We start from the raw sequence: 19,604 nt of genomic DNA on the forward strand, positions 1-19,604 counted from the left end.
GAAGGTTGTAAGTTCGAATTCCATCAGACTCCTAATATTATTAATATTCTTTAATTTAATTCAAATCAATGTTTGGGGCTTATCAAAAAATCACAAGTTTAAGCGTGAGAGGAAGTGTTAAATATAAATATCAGAAAATACCATTCTTTGAAAGTTAAAGCTTTACGAGCCCAGACATAAGAGGGAGTGTTGAATATAAACATAAAATATATTGTTCTCTACAAACTAAAGCTTTCGAAAAAAAAAGATTGTTATATATATTTATATACATATATAGAGAGAGATCAACTTAAGATGTTGTTAATAGTGTATAAATAGTAATTACTATTTACTTTTTCACTGTTGGATTATTAATATTCTACCAACTAACCACTGAATTCTAGAAATCCAATTGTCAAAATGTGGATAGTAAATTCTATTCACATACTATTAGTAGTATTTCAGCATAATTCTCTCTCTCTCTCTATATATATATATAGTCCGACTATGGTGCTTTTAGAAGTACAAAGGAGTTGGTAATTTCGACGTTTTGGCCCATTAATCAATTCTTTTGACCATTTATAGCCTTTGGATTATTATTACTTTCCTAAGGATTACTAAAACCTAAGAGAGTTCACTATTATCTTAACCCTACAATTCTTAATTTAAGAGCCAAAAAGTCGAAAGCACTAACTTCTTTATGTTTTCGAAATGATGATAAAAGACTTAAATTTAAGATCAGAGGTACTGATCATACTCTAAATAGTGAAAAAAATTTTCTATAAAAATTTCATCAAATTTGGATTGTTTTACACCGTTAAATTCACAAACACATCACATCTACCATTAAAATTGTCAAATTTGAGACCTTTTGATCAATAGTCAAATAATGTCAAAAAATTATGTTCCAAATACTTTTAATTGTGTAGATCAAATCTAACGGAGCCGATCGTCGATTTGAAAGCCGCATCATTGAAAACAACTTGGTAGTACGGAGGCCTCCGTGCTACCGATAGTATACCAGCCTAGCTCTATATATATATATATCTATACATATATATATATATACATATACTATACATATATATATTATATTCTATAATATATATATATATATACATATTATATATATATTAGATGGAGATGCGGATATGATTATGTAATAGTTATCAGTCGGATGTGATGATCGCTGTGTAGCTCAATATTTCTCTTATCTTAGGGCGATAGGGGGACGTACGCAGAGGTCCGCGAGCAACTAGAATGATGTGAGTCCTAGTTTAATTCTGGGTTCTCTCTCATGAATAGGACATGAGGTGTATTGGCCTGGTTGTCAATCACCTCGCCTTCGTTGATCCTGAAGTTGACGAGTCCCGAGAGGAAGAGGCGAGAGAGAGAGAGAGAGTTGAGCTAGGATACTTTTACAAGTACCACTGCCCTGGTGCTATTAGGTTTTTAGCCATTGGATCTACTTCTTGATTACTAATAATCCTTGGATCAAATACTATTCACCTACCACCACCTATCACCATCATCTCAACCTCACATCTCTCCATCCAAGGGCTAAAAACACTAAAGCACCATGGGGTGATACTTGTAAAAGTATTCTAGCTCCATATATATATATATATTATATATATATATTATATTATATATTATATATATATATATATATATATATATATATATTCTCGAATCATTTTCAACCATTAGATTATACTATTCAACCAACCACCATCAACCCTATGGGGCCCACATCATCCTAACCGCATATCTCTTAATCTAAGGGCTCAAAATCTACAAGCACCAATAACTTGGTACTTTTAAAAGCATAGGAGCTCAATTTTATATATATATATATATATAATATAATATATATATATATATATATATATAGCTGAGGCTACTATACTTATTATGAGCTTAACTATACATATATATATATATACATATACTATACATATATATATTATATTCTATAATATATATATATATATACATATTATATATATATTAGATGGAGATGCGGATATGATTATGTAATAGTTATCAGTCGGATGTGATGATCGCTGTGTAGCTCAATATTTCTCTTATCTTAGGGCGATAGGGGGACGTACGCAGAGGTCCGCGAGCAACTAGAATGATGTGAGTCCTAGTTTAATTCTGGGTTCTCTCTCATGAATAGGACATGAGGTGTATTGGCCTGGTTGTCAATCACCTCGCCTTCGTTGATCCTGAAGTTGACGAGTCCCGAGAGGAAGAGGCGGAGAGAGAGAGAGAGTTGAGCTAGGATACTTTTACAAGTACCACTGCCCTGGTGCTATTAGGTTTTTAGCCATTGGATCTACTTCTTGATTACTAATAATCCTTGGATCAAATACTATTCACCTACCACCACCTATCACCATCATCTCAACCTCACATCTCTCCATCCAAGGGCTAAAAACACTAAAGCACCATGGGGTGATACTTGTAAAAGTATTCTAGCTCCATATATATATATATATTATATATATATATTATATTATATATTATATATATATATATATATATATATATATATATTCTCGAATCATTTTCAACCATTAGATTATACTATTCAACCAACCACCATCAACCCTATGGGGCCCACATCATCCTAACCGCATATCTCTTAATCTAAGGGCTCAAAATCTACAAGCACCAATAACTTGGTACTTTTAAAAGCATAGGAGCTCAATTTTATATATATATATATATTATATATAATATATATATATATATATATATTAGGCTGAGGCTACTATACTATTATGAGTATAAACCCCCTTATACTCATAAATTTTTAACTGTTGATTGATGGATGTGTGGTTAGAATAATGGTGTCCCAACTTAGAATGATAGTGGTCCCTAGGGTTGAGTCGGTAGTTGGTTGAATAGTATGATCTAACGGTGAAAATGATCAATGGAATAAATTTAAAGGCCAAAAACTTATGAGTATAAGGAAGCTAATACTCATAAAAGTATAGTAACCAGACTCTATATATATATAATATATATATATATATATATATATATATATATATACTTATATATATATATATGAACCGACAATTCATAGGGTTTCCTTGTATTGGACTGTTGTAGTTGGTTGCGCATTCATAGGCTTTCCTTGTATTGGACTGTTGTAGTTGGTTGCGCAGTCTCAATCCTCTGTAGACAAAGTTAATTTGAAGGGAAGGGAAAAAGGAAAAACCGTGTACGATCGACCACTTTGCACACATAACACGTACGTGAAAGCAACTCCATTGCATCTAACACGCGTATTTAAATGCCATATTCTGATTTTGCCATCAGGATTTTACTTCCCACCAGATCTGACATAGATCTCCAGATCATGAGTTTGATCAGTTTCAGTGAATACAAGTTGAAAGAAGCAGCTTAATTATTAATTAAGCATCCAAAAGCACAATTAGTGGATTGATTGATTAGTATTTTTGGTACTTTTACCTTTTTTCATGATGTTTTGATCATCATCCACCAATCTTATAATAATAAGTAGCCCATTTGAGAAGTTTTTGCATGGACCTGGTCCACAAGGTCGCCGCGCGCGTACCGTTTAAGTAATGTACAATTCTATCGTACGGGACAATTAATTGATACAGCTACTATTGTTTAGGTCGGTTAATAATTACCATTTTCTTTTTGAAATAAGACTAGGATTCGAATCCTGCTTCCAAAAAGAAAATGTGTATGTGATTATGCTATGCTTGTTTTAGCATGTTGATACTTTTAGTTTGTATATATTTAGTTGAGTAGAACTACTATGCTATCGAAAGTATAAAAGAGTTGGTGCTTCCGAATTTTGGGCCCTTGGATCAATCCCTTTGGTCATTTTTAACTATCGGATTAATATTATTATCCAGTGAGGACCACTCAACCCTAAGGGAGATCATTATCATCCTAATAGTACAATTCTTGATCCAATGGCTAAAAAATCAGAAGCACCAATCCCTTTATACTTTCGATAGCATAGTAGCTCTATACTATTTAGTTTATCTTTAATTTATATATTTGTACATGCTAATTTGTATAGGATTAAAAATGATCTAGATTATAGATTATAATTTTACCTATGCCATGCTTATTTTTGTTATCTTTTCTGTCCAAAATTGCCACAATATTTTTTCGATTTAACCATTTTGATTCGATAGGTATAATATAATTGATTTGTGACTAATCGCCCGTAGAATCAATTTTTCCAAAAAACAAAGAAGTCGCGAGATTTTAAACAATGAATCATTCAACAAAACAAAAAAACAAATCTCGAAATTTTAAATAAAAATAGGTTGTATGCTAAGATCAACTCAGACGGTCCACGGCTGACAAAGTGGACCAAGTCCATGCAATAAATTCTTCTCAGTGATTATTATCACTTCAGAGGTACAAAGAGGACAGCTAATTTTGTTTTTGGTTTTTGGTTTTTTTTTTTTTTTTTTTGGGTGTGTTTTTTTTTTTTTAACTTTGTTATTTTATGTTTTTTTGAAAAATTTTAACTTGTCATCCTATTTGAAAAACTAAGAAGTTTAGTAGGTAAGTAGGTCTCCTATCACCACCATAAAGTTGTGTTTAGTGGGATTTTTTTTTTATTTTTCTAATTATTATTAATTAGTTGGTGGATATATAATTGGTTTCTTTTAGCTGATTTATTTTACTTTTATTATGAATCTTTTTTTGATGATAATGTTAGAGCAAAGTATATAAGATTAGATAGTTTTTGTTCTTTTCCTTCCTCCTTGTAATTTTCTCTTCAAAGAAGCCAATAAATTTGGATGGGGCACAGCTGACCTACCATTTTGTTTGTAGCATGGAGCATTAAAATTAGCATTAAAAGCTCATTAGTTTATCAAACTAAAAGCAAAAAAAAATTTTAAAAAATAAAGAGTTTTGCAAAGATGGAAAAAAAAATCTTGAAAACTTAGTAGAAAGAAAATATATATGTAGAGAGAGAGAGAGAGCATTTTTTTTTCCTTTTATATATTTTTGGTTCTTATCGGCATGCATTGGAAATCCGGTATTTGTTCTGATACCAGATATTAAGGATCTGCAACTCGTTTTAATACCGACTGATGTAAATTCGGTACTTGCTCCGGTATCGATTTTTCGGACTTTGCAATAAAAACGTCAAATCAATTTTTTACCGTAAATCAGTCTCTTCAATAAAAACTGGCATAACCACAAAAGAGAGAAATATATACCAACTTAGCATTTTGATATATCAACATCTTCTACCAACCGTCCCTAGAGCAAGTGGCAAAAGGCTTGGTGGTTGGTACCCGAGACCCAAGTTCGAATCCTAGTTGATTCACATTTCTAGCTAAGTTTATTTCTAAATGAAATAAACGAAGCGGATAGCGTGCTATCTATCTCTCAAAAAAAAAAAGAAAATCATCTCTAGGGATGCAAACGGGGCGGATCTTGGACTCCCACCCCGAATCCGTGACGGGTTAAAAAATACATCCCATAATCCGCCTCCCGCGGTCCCGCCTCCTGCCGGCGTCCCGAATCCATCTCGCCAACTAATATTTTTTATAAAACTATAATATTATTAATATTTTGTAAAATATAAAATAATAATTTTTAATAATATTATATATATAATTTAACAATATTAATTATAAAAAATAAAAAATATCAATCACAATTCAAAACAAAATTCAAAAGTTTCAAATACATTAGAAATAAGAATACTAATTTATTTATATTTTAAACTTTTTTGTAAATACATTATTTTTTAGAAATATTTTTTAAAAATATAAATGATTTTCAGGGTGGATTCGGGGCGAATCATGGCGGGGCAGATTCGGGACAGATTCGGAACGGGTCAAAATTTTTCCCGTTTCCTGCCCTAAATCCGTCTCGGATCGTAAAATTTATCTCGTTTTCCGCCGCGAATCCATTTATTTTCTTCTATTTATTGCCCTCGTCCGGGCGGATCGGGGTGGGAGCTCCACCAACCTGGATCCGTTTGCATCCCTAATCTTCTCCGCCATTAGGTTCTGCTTTGCAACGCTTTAAGATTCGTGCGAAATTAAATCTGACATGTCTGACGGAACGACTTCTCACGACGACGAGAGTAGTATAAGTGCGACAATTTCGGTCTCTAGTTCAAAATAATAAATGTCTCTATCATCTGTGCTAGTAAAAATGAGAAAAAATATACGGCAAAATTCTACAAAAGAAGAGATGTTGCGGAGAAAAACTTTGCGACTTTGCCGACGACTATAAATCATATCTGTGCAAGAGGTACCTCCAATCATTCATTTCATCTCCATTAATTCCACCTAAAACCTGCCTCCCATAATAACTACAATTAATGCAAAAGTGTTTGTATTAATGAATCTCATCAGTTTATCATGCCACAGGAAGTAGCATGATCAGCAATAATTAATCTCTCAACTGAAATTAGTTGGTGGTTTAGCAAATAATTAATCATGGCATGCATGGAGCTATTATTTAATTCATTCATTAATGAAAGAAACAAAAGAATTTTTTTTAAAAAAAAATTACTATTCAAGGGTTCAATGGATGTGGAGATTCGCAACTGCACATGTGCTTCGGTTATGAGTAGAATATCCAACCAATAAGGATATGATTTTGTTTATCAACCAATAAGGATATGGTTTTGTTTATAAGAATTTTTTTCTTCTTTTTTTTAAGAAAATTGGATATTCTACATTGTTAGTTGTGTCCTCGTCGGGCTTAAGTATATTCACAAGTACCAAATAATATGACATTCGTCTAACTAGACTTAGCCGATCTTATGAGAGCCGTCTTCCGTCCACAACAGTCATCTGAAAATCATGCTCTATTCGTTGTATAATTCTTATTCAAACGATACTCATTTCATATTTCCGACTAATAATTGGCTATGATACCAACTGCGACACCTTACTTTTCAGAAATTTATCCATCCTAAAATTACAGTTCTTGAGCCTAGCGACTGCCCAATATATTATAACCAATTTATCATATATAAAACTATTCTAGATACTAGGGATGTCATAGAAATATCTTAAACCAAGAGAGAGAGAGAGAGAGAGAAATATCTAAGAGGCAACAACTATATTAAAGACAAATAAGTTATTTAGCAAAAACTAATTTATTTTGAAGGGGTTCTTTTTTTCTTCTTTAGTTCGGGTTGTAACCTCTTAAACTAAGATATTTTACCTGCGAGATAACTTATTTTATTTCAAAAATAATAAGTTCAAGACAAAATATAGTATGTTAATTTTCTAGACATTTGATCATTACTCCTAATCTATCAAATACGATTATACGACAAACTTTTTTTAGTCAATAAGAAAATATGCCGAATAAAATGTTCGTGCACCAAACCAAATGCTAATCATTCCATTCCCTTCTTGACATGTGGTGCATAAATGTTCTTCAAAGTATATATTTTGATATTGAAAGAAATTGGCTACCAAGAGGTTAGGAATCATGGACTATCTATCTATTATATAAAAGAAATAATATGTAACAATGCATATGAGATGTATTAGCTAGGTTTTTTTAGTCATATTACAGTTCATAAATAGGTGTGTGCCCTAATGACAATGCAAACTCTTATAAATTCCTTATGCACTCATGGTTTTTGTGGACAAAAGAAAAGGTGAATGAACTTTACAAAGTAGCTAGCAAACAAAAAAAAAAAAAAACATGATAAATGGGGAGACTAAAATCAATTCCCATTTTTTCCAAAAACTTTTTAAAATTATGTAAACTGTCTTTTTAGAGAAATATATTATCAACATCATGATAACTGATAAAGCTATTAGTTCCCCTGTTACTTCAATGAATGGCTACTTAATCTTTTTTGTAATATTATTTTATTAGACTTTAATCACTAATAAATAAGCTTCATTATCCTCTCAAACTACTGTGGGGATATGACATAGACTAATTCCCACCTATTCTATCCACTGAGATGATGAATGAAAATGATCATCAATTAGAACAAATATGTAAAGCCCATTGAATTCTATCAGTAACAGTGAGAAGTAAAAATGGCTGGCCTACTTTCGGTATCTGCTTTTTCGCTCGATAAATGACTTGCCTATTATATCGCTTGAGTATGGTGTAACAGGATTTTAGGAGGAACGTTGCAGTAAGATTAGCTGCCATAGTCGGATGAATAAACTCACCAAACTTTCAGCTACGTGATAGACAATCTGGCTAGAAAAAAATAATGTTATCTTTAGGAGACGAGGCTTGAGCTTGACTCAAGTTCTTCGCCGTATATATTTACTCACGCTCCCCCTCTACCCTCTCTCTCTTTTTATTTTCTCGAGGTCTTGGCTGTTTCACCTGTTCTTCCAACTTCTTACCATTTTATGCATGAAATTAATAGCTTGCTAATTTTTTCTCAGAAAAAAAAAGAAGAAAAAACAGTGAGAAGCAAAAAAGGAAAATGGATTGGTCAAAGTGAGGGGTCGAGTAGCCTAAAATAATCACACACTTTCTCTTCTTCTTTTTTTTTTTTTCCCCCACCTAATTATTGAAAGATTGGGCTGTGGAGGGTTTTTTTATTTTTGCAGATTTAGCTTATCTAAGCATGATGTATGTGACAGCAACAATTCATAATTGTATGGTATTAGGGATCTTTCACATTTAATGCAATTGATTTAGCTGGGCACAAAGTGGTCTCCTTTTGAGGACTTGCTTGGCCCACTGAAATTTCTAAGAAAATGCCAGTTCAGCAGAGATTTTTCAAAAAATACTAAAAATTAAATTGTCACCATGAAGCTCTCCTGCAACCAAAGATGCAGTAATTTTTAAAATTTTAATAATGTAATATATATATATATATAATTTAGATTGTATATGTTAAATATAAAATTTAATTATATAATATTAATTATTTAAAAATAAATTATACAGTAAAAGGTGTGCGAGCAATAATCAACATGGTGGCTCCATGTTGATTTCAAGTAGGCTCTCTGGACGTGACAGATCCTGCTTAACTTTCTTTAAAAAAAGAGCTAAATTACATAAAACTTCTGTCAAAATCTGATTTTTTATTTTTCTTCCTGTTATTTAAAAACCTACACTTTGCCTCCTTGTAAAATGAAAAGAATTCACTTCGTCCCTTGCCGTTAGTAATCCGTTAGGGTTCCGTTTATAAAATATTATTATACATCTTTTATGCAAAAAATACTCTCGGTCTTTTCTCCTGTGAACATGACGAGGGACAAAATGGTGAAAGGCAAAATGGTCATTTTATCATCACTGTTCACACCGTACCCCATGTGAACATTTTTCATTTTATAAAAGGACAAAGTGTAGATTTTTAAATGATATGAGGGAAAGTGAAAAATCGAATTTTGACAGAGGTTTTTCTGTTGCAAAAAAAAAAAAAAAAAAAAAACTAAAAACTTCAAATTAAATCATCTCATATGCACATTTTTTACAACATTGTGTGCATAAAAATTTCTATATAGAAAGATGATCCCACCATGATCATTTCCATATTATGAACATATGGCGCATAAGGATGCACCCAATACGCACCCTTAGACACCTAACCACTGCAACAGAAGCACTGAGATTCAAGCAGATGATTTGCTTTCCAAACATTATATTATCATGTCGAAGTTTATCACCATTGCAAAAGTTTCAGAGTTTCTTATCCACCTTACTAAATAATAATAATTCCCATGAAACTTTACATGGGTAGAGAACACATCCCTAAACTTATTATTTTTTTTACTTTTGGTTGGTTTTATTAAAGCTATTCCAATTAGTTAATTTGGGGATTTTATTGCATTTAAAAGTACCCCTAGTTATTAGCTGTTAACTCCTAACTGGTACTTACTTATTAAAGCCGTTAAGTTTAACAGAATCATCATTAAATTTAACCAAAAATCACTAAATTAACTGACAAAAATAGATCAAATGGAAATATAATCAAAAGCCTGGAGTGTGTCAACAAAAACAAGAGAGAATAATTGTCTGAAAAATAACCTTAAAAGTGAAGTAATATCTCGTATCATAACAAAAAAAAAAGAAGGAATTACAAAACTATGATACAAAACAATTGAAACATGCTGTTCATACAAAGATGACTTCAAACTTGGGGCAGGGGTTTCTCTCAACATGTTCCGAAAATTCGGCATCACTGCCGAATTTAAAGCTGTACAGTGCTTGTCTCTGTGTGAGGCCTACTGGGTACACTCTGTATATTCTCAGGTCATCATCTCCTCTTACGCTTTGTGGTCTTTCGTTTTTCCATATGGGTGTGTGATTTAGCGACTTGAATTTTGCGGTAATGGCCGATTCGAAAGCATTTAGTCTCAACTCTTCAGATCTGCGAAAAAGTTCACAGAGTTGGATCTCTTTCGGTAAGTAGAACCATGATAAAATAAAAGATTAGTCATAAATTTAGCCCCGGAAGTTTGACCTGATGTCGACTTTGTACTCGTTGTTTCCAAGTTTACAATCAAGTTCTACAATTATGACTTGAGGATGAATTGAGAATTTGAGATCGAGACTCCGAGGGCAAAATACAGATCAGGAGCAAACTACAGGACTGAATTGGTTCAATTTAAAACTACTAGGTCCAAATTGAAGATAGAACCAAAGATTAGGGACTAAATTTGCAGCTAACCATTAAATAAGTGGAGGCAGGAAGGATTGAAGTAACCTGAGAAAAATGGACTCCATCTCGAACCGGCCTCTTTCTCTCACATAAAGATGGTAGACCGTTCCCTTTTTATCCGTGCATTTACAAGGACGTTTTTGGAATTTTGGCGTTTTTTCTTCTTTTTCATGGATCCTTGTTGCAATATGGATGCAAAGCCGGCAAGATGAGTGAACAGCTGCCAAGTCGACGAGTGCCTTGAAAGAATCTGATGGACCCTCGTACTTCCATCTGAAAAGACGAAAGAGAAATTAAGGGCAATTTTGGCATCATTCTTGTTCTTCTATTCTTCAAAGATTTCTTTATTTATTTATTTAATGTAATTCCTACCATGCTTGGAAATACTTTGGCTTGACAAAAAAAAAATAGTAGTAATGTTTTTGCTTAAAATCAAGAGTGACTTGGCAAAGAAACGAGTTAAACAAATACAAGGTGCAATTGGTGTGAAATTGTTTCATGTCGTTAAGGCATAATGGAAAGTGAATAGGAGAATTTTTAATGAAGTAGTTGTTAGCGTTTTTTCGAATAGCTCTACTTAAACAACAATTTTGTAAAACATCTAGCAAGGCCAAACAAACTTGAAGCCGAAGTTTTGTTGAAATAACCGTGATTCAGCTGAAAGCAAGTTTGGTGAGACTTTGAGAGTAAAACATTGGCCGGCCATTAACAGCGAAATGCGGAGGAGATCCATCCACCTAGCTATGGGCTTAACTCCTAGAAACCAACTTTCCTTTGAAAAGGTCAAAAATCACTTTGATGGAAAGAGTGATAATGTAGCACAACGCTGCTCAGGAAATCTCATTGGCATGTCGCACGTTTCTATTCTTACTAAACTTGGTTTACAACCAAATTGCAATCACTTCAATGCCAAGCGCACCCTATATTAACACAGCAAAAAACAAACTGAAGCTGAAGTACCTGACTGATTGATTGAAAGCATTAGGGTTTGAAGCAAGGAACTTCATGGTCTTAGCAACTGAGGGGACATCACTAAGCTCTTTGATATGCAAAACAGAACGAGAAGAAGGTCCAAAGTCTAGTATATTTGGAGCACCAACCACAACAGGCACAGCTCCTGCAGAAGTCCAATAGATGAATAAGGCTTTTACATTTATACTTGTGCGAAATAATTGATATTACATATACTCCTCAAATCTATGTGGAGTTACTTTTTTAAAAGAACAACCTTAGAGATGGGGATTAGTGGGTCTGTTTGTAAGTGCGAGGATGTGTATGTAAAAAATTAAGTTTTGAAAGGTCAATATGAAAATTCAGATCGTGCAGGGAGAGAACAAACATACACACACACAGACAGATCATAGAGGGCAGATACTTTAATATCTCTATCTCTAGAGAAAATATACAGTCATTGGAGATTCTATAAATATTGCACATTAATTTGAGCCAATGAACAATGAAGTCTAGCCTCAGTTTAATGAAGAACTTTACTATTTGAAGAATATGTTAGAAATATCGAACACAAAAATAAAATTAAAGAGCAAATAAATTTAAAAGATCATAAAGATACATACAACCAAGGTTTAAAGTGCCGTGGCACGGGGGCGTGCCGCTACGTCCTTGGCACGGTACGGCACGGGCACGCTTGCGTGCCGACACGTGGCACGCTTGCGTGCCGACAGATACGCACGACCTCCTACTGGCACGCTTTGGCACGAATTTATTTAAGTTTTTTTGGTTCCAGTAAGCTTTTATAATGTTATTTTGAAAGATTTAGACAAGTTATTATTAATTTTTGCTATGTATAGTTTATTATACTCATCAATTAACATGCATGTAAGCATTTTGTATATAAAGTACAACTATACCTGATGTAGAATATAAATTAAAATTCTTTTGTTTTTATTTTTTTTTATTTGAAAAGTACAACTATACTTGCTGTAACAATTGAAAATTCTTTTGTTTTTAATTTTTTTATAATTTAAAAAATTATAACAGATAAAATGATAGAAAATTTTATTTTTTCTAAAAACGTTTCAAAATCTATATATTGATTCGATTAGGAAGTATATAATAACTAGAACAACGAGAATAGTACCGCAATTACATCCATATTTTTTTTATTCTTTTAAAAAATATCTAATCAAAATTTGTTTAGGAGATCAATTTTTGTTCCCCTGATTCATCGAAAACTTCGCGGTGCGACAAATTTTGACAAAATGATTTGCGAAGAAAAAATGGATGTCTGTGGTGGAAGCGAAGCCCCCCGCGGTATGGATCGGATTTATCAACTAAAAATTTGCTTTTATATTGTTAAATAAGAAGTTAAATTATAATTTTTAATTTAACAAAAGAAAAAAGAAAAAGTCAAAAGAAAAAGCCAAAAGGAAAAAAAAAAAAAGGCATCAGCCAAAAAGAAAAAAAAAAGTTGACAAAAAGACAACACAATGTCAAAAAAATAAAAGAAAAGTGAACAAAAGGCAATATAGATGGCCGGGCGAAGGCTCTGTATCCCAGAGAACCAAAAAAAAAGAGACAAAACCAAAAAAAAAAAAAGCCAAAAAAACTAAAAAAAAAAAAGCTGGCACGGGCGGCACTGTGCCGCGGCACATGCACCCGTGCCGCTCTGTCTCGAGCGGCACGGGGCATGTGCCGAGGCACATGGGGGGGGTCCGAGACCCCCCCTGTGCCGTGCCCCCTTCTTGGGGGCACGGCACGGCACGCCCCGTGCCGCACGGCACGGGGCGGCACTGCTATCCTTGCATACAACTCCGATACAAAAGAGTTAGAACATACCTGCCACAAGGGATTGGAAGAACTTTTCAGTAACATAGTCCTCTTCATTAGAATTTTCAAAAGCTAAGCTGAACTTGTAGCGCCTTAAAGTTTGTAGTTTGTCGACTGTGATGGTTAATACACGAAAATTAATACTTGTTAAAACAAACTTGTCAATATATTAATCAGAAACACACAAGTAAAACATTAACTAAATCTAATGATGGTGTTGATGTGGCCCCCTTTTTCAGAGAGAGTAGTAATACGTAACTGCTATACAAAACAACTGAAGGGATCAAATATTTATAGCCAAATCTCTAAGAATCTTTTGAAATAAGAGTCAAACTTTAAGGATTAAAACTGTAGTTAACCCAATAAAGAATTTCTGAAAGGCAAATGGATTCTGTACATACCTCTGCCATCTCGGTTTCTGTGACAACTTCCATAAGAATCTATTTTGATATTTAACTTTTCGAGCATCTCAAGGGCTTGTAGACGAAAATTGCGCGCACCACAATTAGAAATGAAAGCAGCAGCTAGGGCATCTTCAGTCTTAGGATGCATGGGCGCCATGATATCATATTCAGCCCAAGAAAAGTAGCCAACAGGAACATCTGAAGAGAGGCTTGTCGTCATTATGATATTATAACCTCTCCTGTCACAAAGCAAAAGAACAAATATTAGTGTCAAATGAAAAGGTGAAAAATGAATATATGGTGTACATTTATACAGCAAATTGTAGAAAGAGCATTCATCTATCTCCATGAAGGCCAAATCAAGTGAGAGAGCAGGAACTCTCTTACAAATCTTTCTTTATCAGAGATACTCAATTATCACAATACGTATCCAGAAGAGGACGTAAATAACTATTTATTCAAGACTTTGCCCTCTCAACCAGCAAGGCAACAACAAAAAGTAAAGGAAATTAAAATACTCGATACAAGGAATTTGACTTCCAAATTGATGATAAGGAAATTAAGTTCAATCAAATAACTATTTTCAGTAGGCAATCTGTGATGACAAGCCTAACTTCAAAACTTTCATTAACAAATAAATGAAACAAGCTTTTCTTTCTTTATTAGCAAGAGAACCAGAATTGTCAGCTGCAGCAGATTTGGGATAAATAATCCTATGTACTTAACACAAAGTGTTTGTTATTTCATTACATTAATTGATTTAGCAACCCGCATATTTCCTAGACACATATATCAATTTAAAAGCCAGAGCATTGCAAAGTTAATGCATCTCAATTTTAAAAAGTTCATTAGAAATTCAGCGCAATTCCGTCTAAAGTGCACAGATAGGCTATTACGTAATGAAGTGTGCTTACCTACCGTCGTGCCACATCGATATTGTTTTCCGCATAGTATTGTGATGACTCCATAGAGCGGAGGATGCTAGCTGTTTCACGATGTCGAGGAAGGTCGAATGTTGCATCAGGTATCTTGTTTGGTGCAAATACAAATTTACAGCCAACAGAGCATGCATCCCAATCCTGAAGAATAATTACAAAAAATGTTTTAACTAAAAGAAAATGAATTTGAATATCAAAAAAAGATCTTGTTTCTTGTCGAATTAAAAATGTGTGAGTAAATATTTTAAGGTTCAAAATGCCAAGGCTTGCAAACAACCAAATCATAATAGTATGCACAACCAAATCATAATACTCCACCGTACAATGAGCCTATCGGGCTAGGATGGAGATTCAGCAAAACCGTAGTTCGAGTAGATTATTTGAAGGAGCACAAACAGTTGTTCGATCAGAATCCTTCTAAGAAATGTTTCTCACTGCAGCAGAAACAGTAACTTAAAATTGGAGCTTCTTATTTGGGGCATAGAAGGTCATTTCAGCTTCTCGGCGCAGCATAGCTCTAGAGTTTTTGTTTGCCAAGTAGGCACTATGTCCATAGCACTAGACAGATGATGACCAACCAAACTAAAAGTAAGAAGCCAATTATCGACTGGATTTGTAGAATTAGTAATTTCTTAACAATATAAATAATAAAACATGATCTACACTGCAGATTCCTTGTTCATATCAGATGAAAAAATACCCCAAAATAGCTAACTTTTTTTGGTGAATATAGCGTTAACCAAGTGATCATCGCAACAACTCACTAAATACTCACTAAATATGCACCAGTTATATGCTAATAGCCTATCCAAATGTCCCAAATTGACTCATCTCATGTAACCCCAAAGAGGAATCTTTCAAACACGAAAAGGATTATTGCATACAAAATAGCAAAAAAAGCATCAGATTATTTGATTCGATGCAGAGAGAAGAAGGAACCTGCTGTTCGGCCCCGGAGACCAAAACCGGATTGATTCGGAAGTCACGGGAGTAAGGGACGTCGTCCTCCCTCTCCAACCGGTCGACGCATTCACCTACGCCGTCGTCGTCGTCGAGGAGAGAGGCCCCCGCGAGGTGATCGGAGGGGGACGACGAGGAGTTAGGGTTTGCGATGGATGGGAAGTAGAAGGAGGTGGTCCAATGGCGGACCGCGGCGGCGTTCCCTGTTAGGTCGAGGCGAGAGAGGAAGGCGATCTCGGCGACGACGACGACGGCGACGAGGAAGGGGAGGAGGATCGTCGCCGCCGTCGTCGTCGGCGCCGGCGCCCACCGCCGGCGCCTAGGGTTTGGAGGAGACGGAGGAGGGCGCCCCATCTCTCTCTCTCTCTCTCTCTCTCTCTTCTGAGCGTACAGAGAGAAAAGAGTAGTTTAAATAGGCAACTACCTTCCTTCGCATAATACTAAAGTCGGCGACGTTAATGTATCGGTGCCGAATTTATGAACATCTTGAGCACTAGTCGAAGCTGGATCGCCGACTTCTAAATCCTAAACCGGCTATGTGATGAGCAGTTTTGCCGACTTCAACGTATTGTAAATTGTCATCGGCTAGCAATTTCTCTTTCTTTTTTTTTTTTTTGGCCCAAGTTTTATTTTGATCGTCAAACTTTTTTAAGTTTGATATATGATCCTTTAAACTTTTGAAGTAGTTTATTTATACATTATAAATCTATTTGATCCAACCTCACATTTTAGTATTACCATTCATAGACACGCAGTATTTGAAAATTAGACCATTGTATTAGAAATATGAGATAGATGAAAGGTGGATTTTGATGAGGAATAATTTGAAAAGATACATAGACAAAAGAATGCATGCACTAAATATTCCATAATACACAAAATATTATTTACAGTTTTTAATTATACGCGAATCATATGATATGACACCAAAATTTTCCCTTCCAAACTATGCAAATGAGATACTTCTCATTAGTTCATTAATTTAACAAACAAATTGAGCGAAAGAATGTAAAAAATACATAAGAGGGGTTGGAGATTAAGTTCTTAATCCCCAGGAAATCCAATTTTACTGTTGGACAATGAAAAGTTGACAAAATTTCATTTTGGTATACTTAATTTCCTCTCCTCCAAAGCCTTATACTATCTGCAGCTTGCTCGAGTACAAAGCGCTTTTGAAGCTGTTCAAAAGGAACAAAATGTTAGCTTGTTTCACCAATAATCGCCACACGAGCAACGCCCTTCTTTGAAATGATGAAATCGGTTCGAATCTCTAACAATGATCTCTCTCTCGGTAATAATTGATATATACTTGGTCGCATTGTGGCAGTCCCCGCAAACCCTCAAGTTTTTGTAAATTTGAATGGGGGTTTCGGGCGATGTACTTATAATGCCGAATGCAATAGCCAATCTCTCGCTGTGGCTCGCCAAAATGTGCTCCTTTTCGTCCTCTTCAACATCTTGTAGCACAAAGCTGTAATCTGGAACATAACCTAGGGCTTTCATCTTGGCTAACAAGTTTTCTATCTCTCTTTGGATCTCTTCCAGTTGAGGGTGAGGATCGGTCTGATTCCCAGTGAAAAATACATTGACCTTCTTATTCACCTCAATTGAACTCCATCCAGGGGTTTTCTGCAAGTTCCTGTGTCGAACCATAGATCTCACTTTATTAACCCCTTCCCATTTTCCGACTTTCGCATACATATTCGACAACAAAACGTAATACCCAACATTCTCGGGGTCTATTTCGAATAACTTTTCTGAAGACAATAAGCCCATCTCGACATTTCCATGAATCCTGCATGCACCCAAAAGAGCACCCCACACACCAGAATCAGGCTTCACGCGCATTGTTTTTATGAATTCGTAAGCATCATTTAGTCGACCAGCACGACCCAGCAAATCTACGATGCACGCATAATGCTTCATTATGGGTTGGATACCGTAACTTGTCTGCATTAGTTGGAAATATTTTTGGCCTTGATCGACCAAACCTGCATGGCTACATGCCGATAATAACGAAATAAAGGTGACATGGTCTGGCTTAACTCCTTCTATTTCCATTAGTGAGAAAATCTCAAGAGCTTCTTCGCCATCTCCATGAACTCCATGACCAGCTATTATGGCATTCCATGGACCACTGCTCTTTCTAGGTATTTTTTGGAATAAAAGCGACGCATCACCCAATTTCCCACATTTTGCATACATGTCAATAAGACAAGTAGCCACAAAAACATCCGACTCCAACCCAATGCGAATCGAACGGCCGTGAATTCTCATTCCCTGTCTCAAGGCTCCAAGATGAGAGTATGCAGGTAAAATACCGGCCAATGTTCCTTGGATTGTCTTAAGCCCCTCAAACTTCTCCATGTAGTCGAAAACCTCTATCGCCTCACTCGCAAGCCCATTTTGGGAGTAGCATGTGATCAAAGTATTCCAAGAAATTATGTCCTTAACCGGCATTCTATCGAACGCGTTACGTGCGGCCTCAATCTTCGCCATCTTTGAGTACATGTCCACGATCGCATTCCCGGCAATGATGTCATCCATTTCCCACCCTCTTCTCATGATATAGCAATGTACCGATCTGCCACCCCTGTCGTCCCCACACTGAGCGGTTGCTGACGCCAGGCTCACCAGAGTCAGAACATCAGGTTGGCAATCGCCTTCTTTCATTAGATGAAATAATTCGAGAGCTAAACTTACATTACCGAATTGCTCGTATCCCGAAATCAAAGAATTCCACGAGACCAGATCTTTATGAAGCATTTCATCGAACACCCGCCTCGCCTCGCCCAAACAGCCCAACTTGGCGTACATGTCGATCAAAGCATTTGAGACGAAAAGATACGAATCCAATCCGAGCTTAACAGCGCGAACGTGCATCAACGCCCCCAGCAACTGATCCTCCAAAAACGCAATGATCGGAACAATGCTAGCAAAGGTAACCTTATCCCCTCCCACTCGCTCGATCACCATCTCCTCAAAAAGCCCGACAGCATCGGCCGCCCTCGAATTCTGACAAAACCCAGAAAGAAGGGCATTCCAGGCGCCCAAATCCCTCTCGGGCATTTCATCGAACACCTTCCGGGCGCAGCCCAGGAGCCCGAACCGCGAGTACATGTGGAGCAGGGACGCGCCGACGTAGACGTTGGAGCAAAATCCCATCTTTAGGGCCAAAGAGTGGATCTTTTCACCGTGCTGCGGATCGCCGCAGGCTTTGAGGACGACGGGGAAGGTGAAGGCGTCGGGGCGAAGGGCGGGGTGGGAGAGGAGGCGGTGAAAGGCGGAGAGGGCGGAGGAGGGGCGCCGGTGGCTGACGAAGGCGGAGATGAGGGAGTTGAAGGAGACAATGGTGGTGGTGGAGGAGGAAGGGCGGTGGTGGAGGAAGGAGAGGAGGGAGGAGGGGAGGTCGCCGAGGCGGGAGTAGAGGGTGATGAGGGTGGCGGTGAGGGAGGGGTAGGCGACGAGGCGGCCGGAGAGGAGGAGGAGGGCGTGGAGGGCGCGGGCGCGGCGGAGGGTGGTCGCACACGAGGGGAAGAGGCGGCGGAGCTCAACGGCCATGGCGGGGCCGAGCTTCGCATGGTGGGGTTGGGGGAGAGAGGGAGAGAGCGAGAGAGGGAGGAAGAAGAAGACGAGAGCGCGGGAAGGGAGGATGATGAGCCTTTATAGGGGGAAAAAGTTAAAAAAATAAATAAATAAATGTAAAATTGTAACGAGACTCCTATATTACAGATATTTTAAAATTGACTCCTAAGCCCTTTTTTCAAAAGAAATAGTTAATTTTATACATGTTCCTACAAATATAATAAATTATAAATATATCGTTACGAAGTTCAAATTCATATATTGTCCGTATAAAAATCCTGATATTTTCAAATATATCTCTACCGTTAGGATTTG

The 19,604-nt window shown here is 36.2% G+C and overlaps 2 protein-coding genes across 3 annotated transcripts; both read right to left on the minus strand.

Moving 5' to 3' along the window:
• On the minus strand, positions 9,916 to 16,078 carry LOC109718897 (glycoprotein 3-alpha-L-fucosyltransferase A-like). Of its 2 annotated transcripts, none has more exons than XM_020245370.1 (7): positions 15,684 to 16,078; positions 14,725 to 14,885; positions 13,804 to 14,045; positions 13,412 to 13,516; positions 11,576 to 11,732; positions 10,625 to 10,888; positions 9,916 to 10,324 (listed from the first exon to the last, which is right to left on the minus strand). In XM_020245370.1, the coding sequence occupies exons 1-6, from the start codon at positions 16,056 to 16,058 to the stop codon at positions 10,627 to 10,629; spliced, it is 1,302 nt and encodes a 433-aa protein (XP_020100959.1). In that variant the 5' UTR covers positions 16,059 to 16,078; the 3' UTR covers positions 9,916 to 10,324; positions 10,625 to 10,626. The 2 variants fall into 2 exon arrangements, with proteins under 2 accessions (XP_020100959.1, XP_020100958.1); XM_020245369.1 differs by having other exon boundaries at positions 9,955 to 10,324; positions 10,661 to 10,888.
• Positions 16,577 to 19,352, minus strand: LOC109718029 (pentatricopeptide repeat-containing protein At4g33990). The gene has a single exon (XM_020244019.1). The coding sequence runs from the start codon at positions 19,263 to 19,265 to the stop codon at positions 16,914 to 16,916; it is 2,352 nt and encodes a 783-aa protein (XP_020099608.1). The 5' UTR covers positions 19,266 to 19,352; the 3' UTR covers positions 16,577 to 16,913.

Source organism: Ananas comosus, linkage group 12 (genome assembly GCF_001540865.1).
Source record: "Ananas comosus cultivar F153 linkage group 12, ASM154086v1, whole genome shotgun sequence".
In the NCBI taxonomy this organism is placed as follows: Eukaryota; Viridiplantae; Streptophyta; class Magnoliopsida; order Poales; family Bromeliaceae; genus Ananas; species Ananas comosus.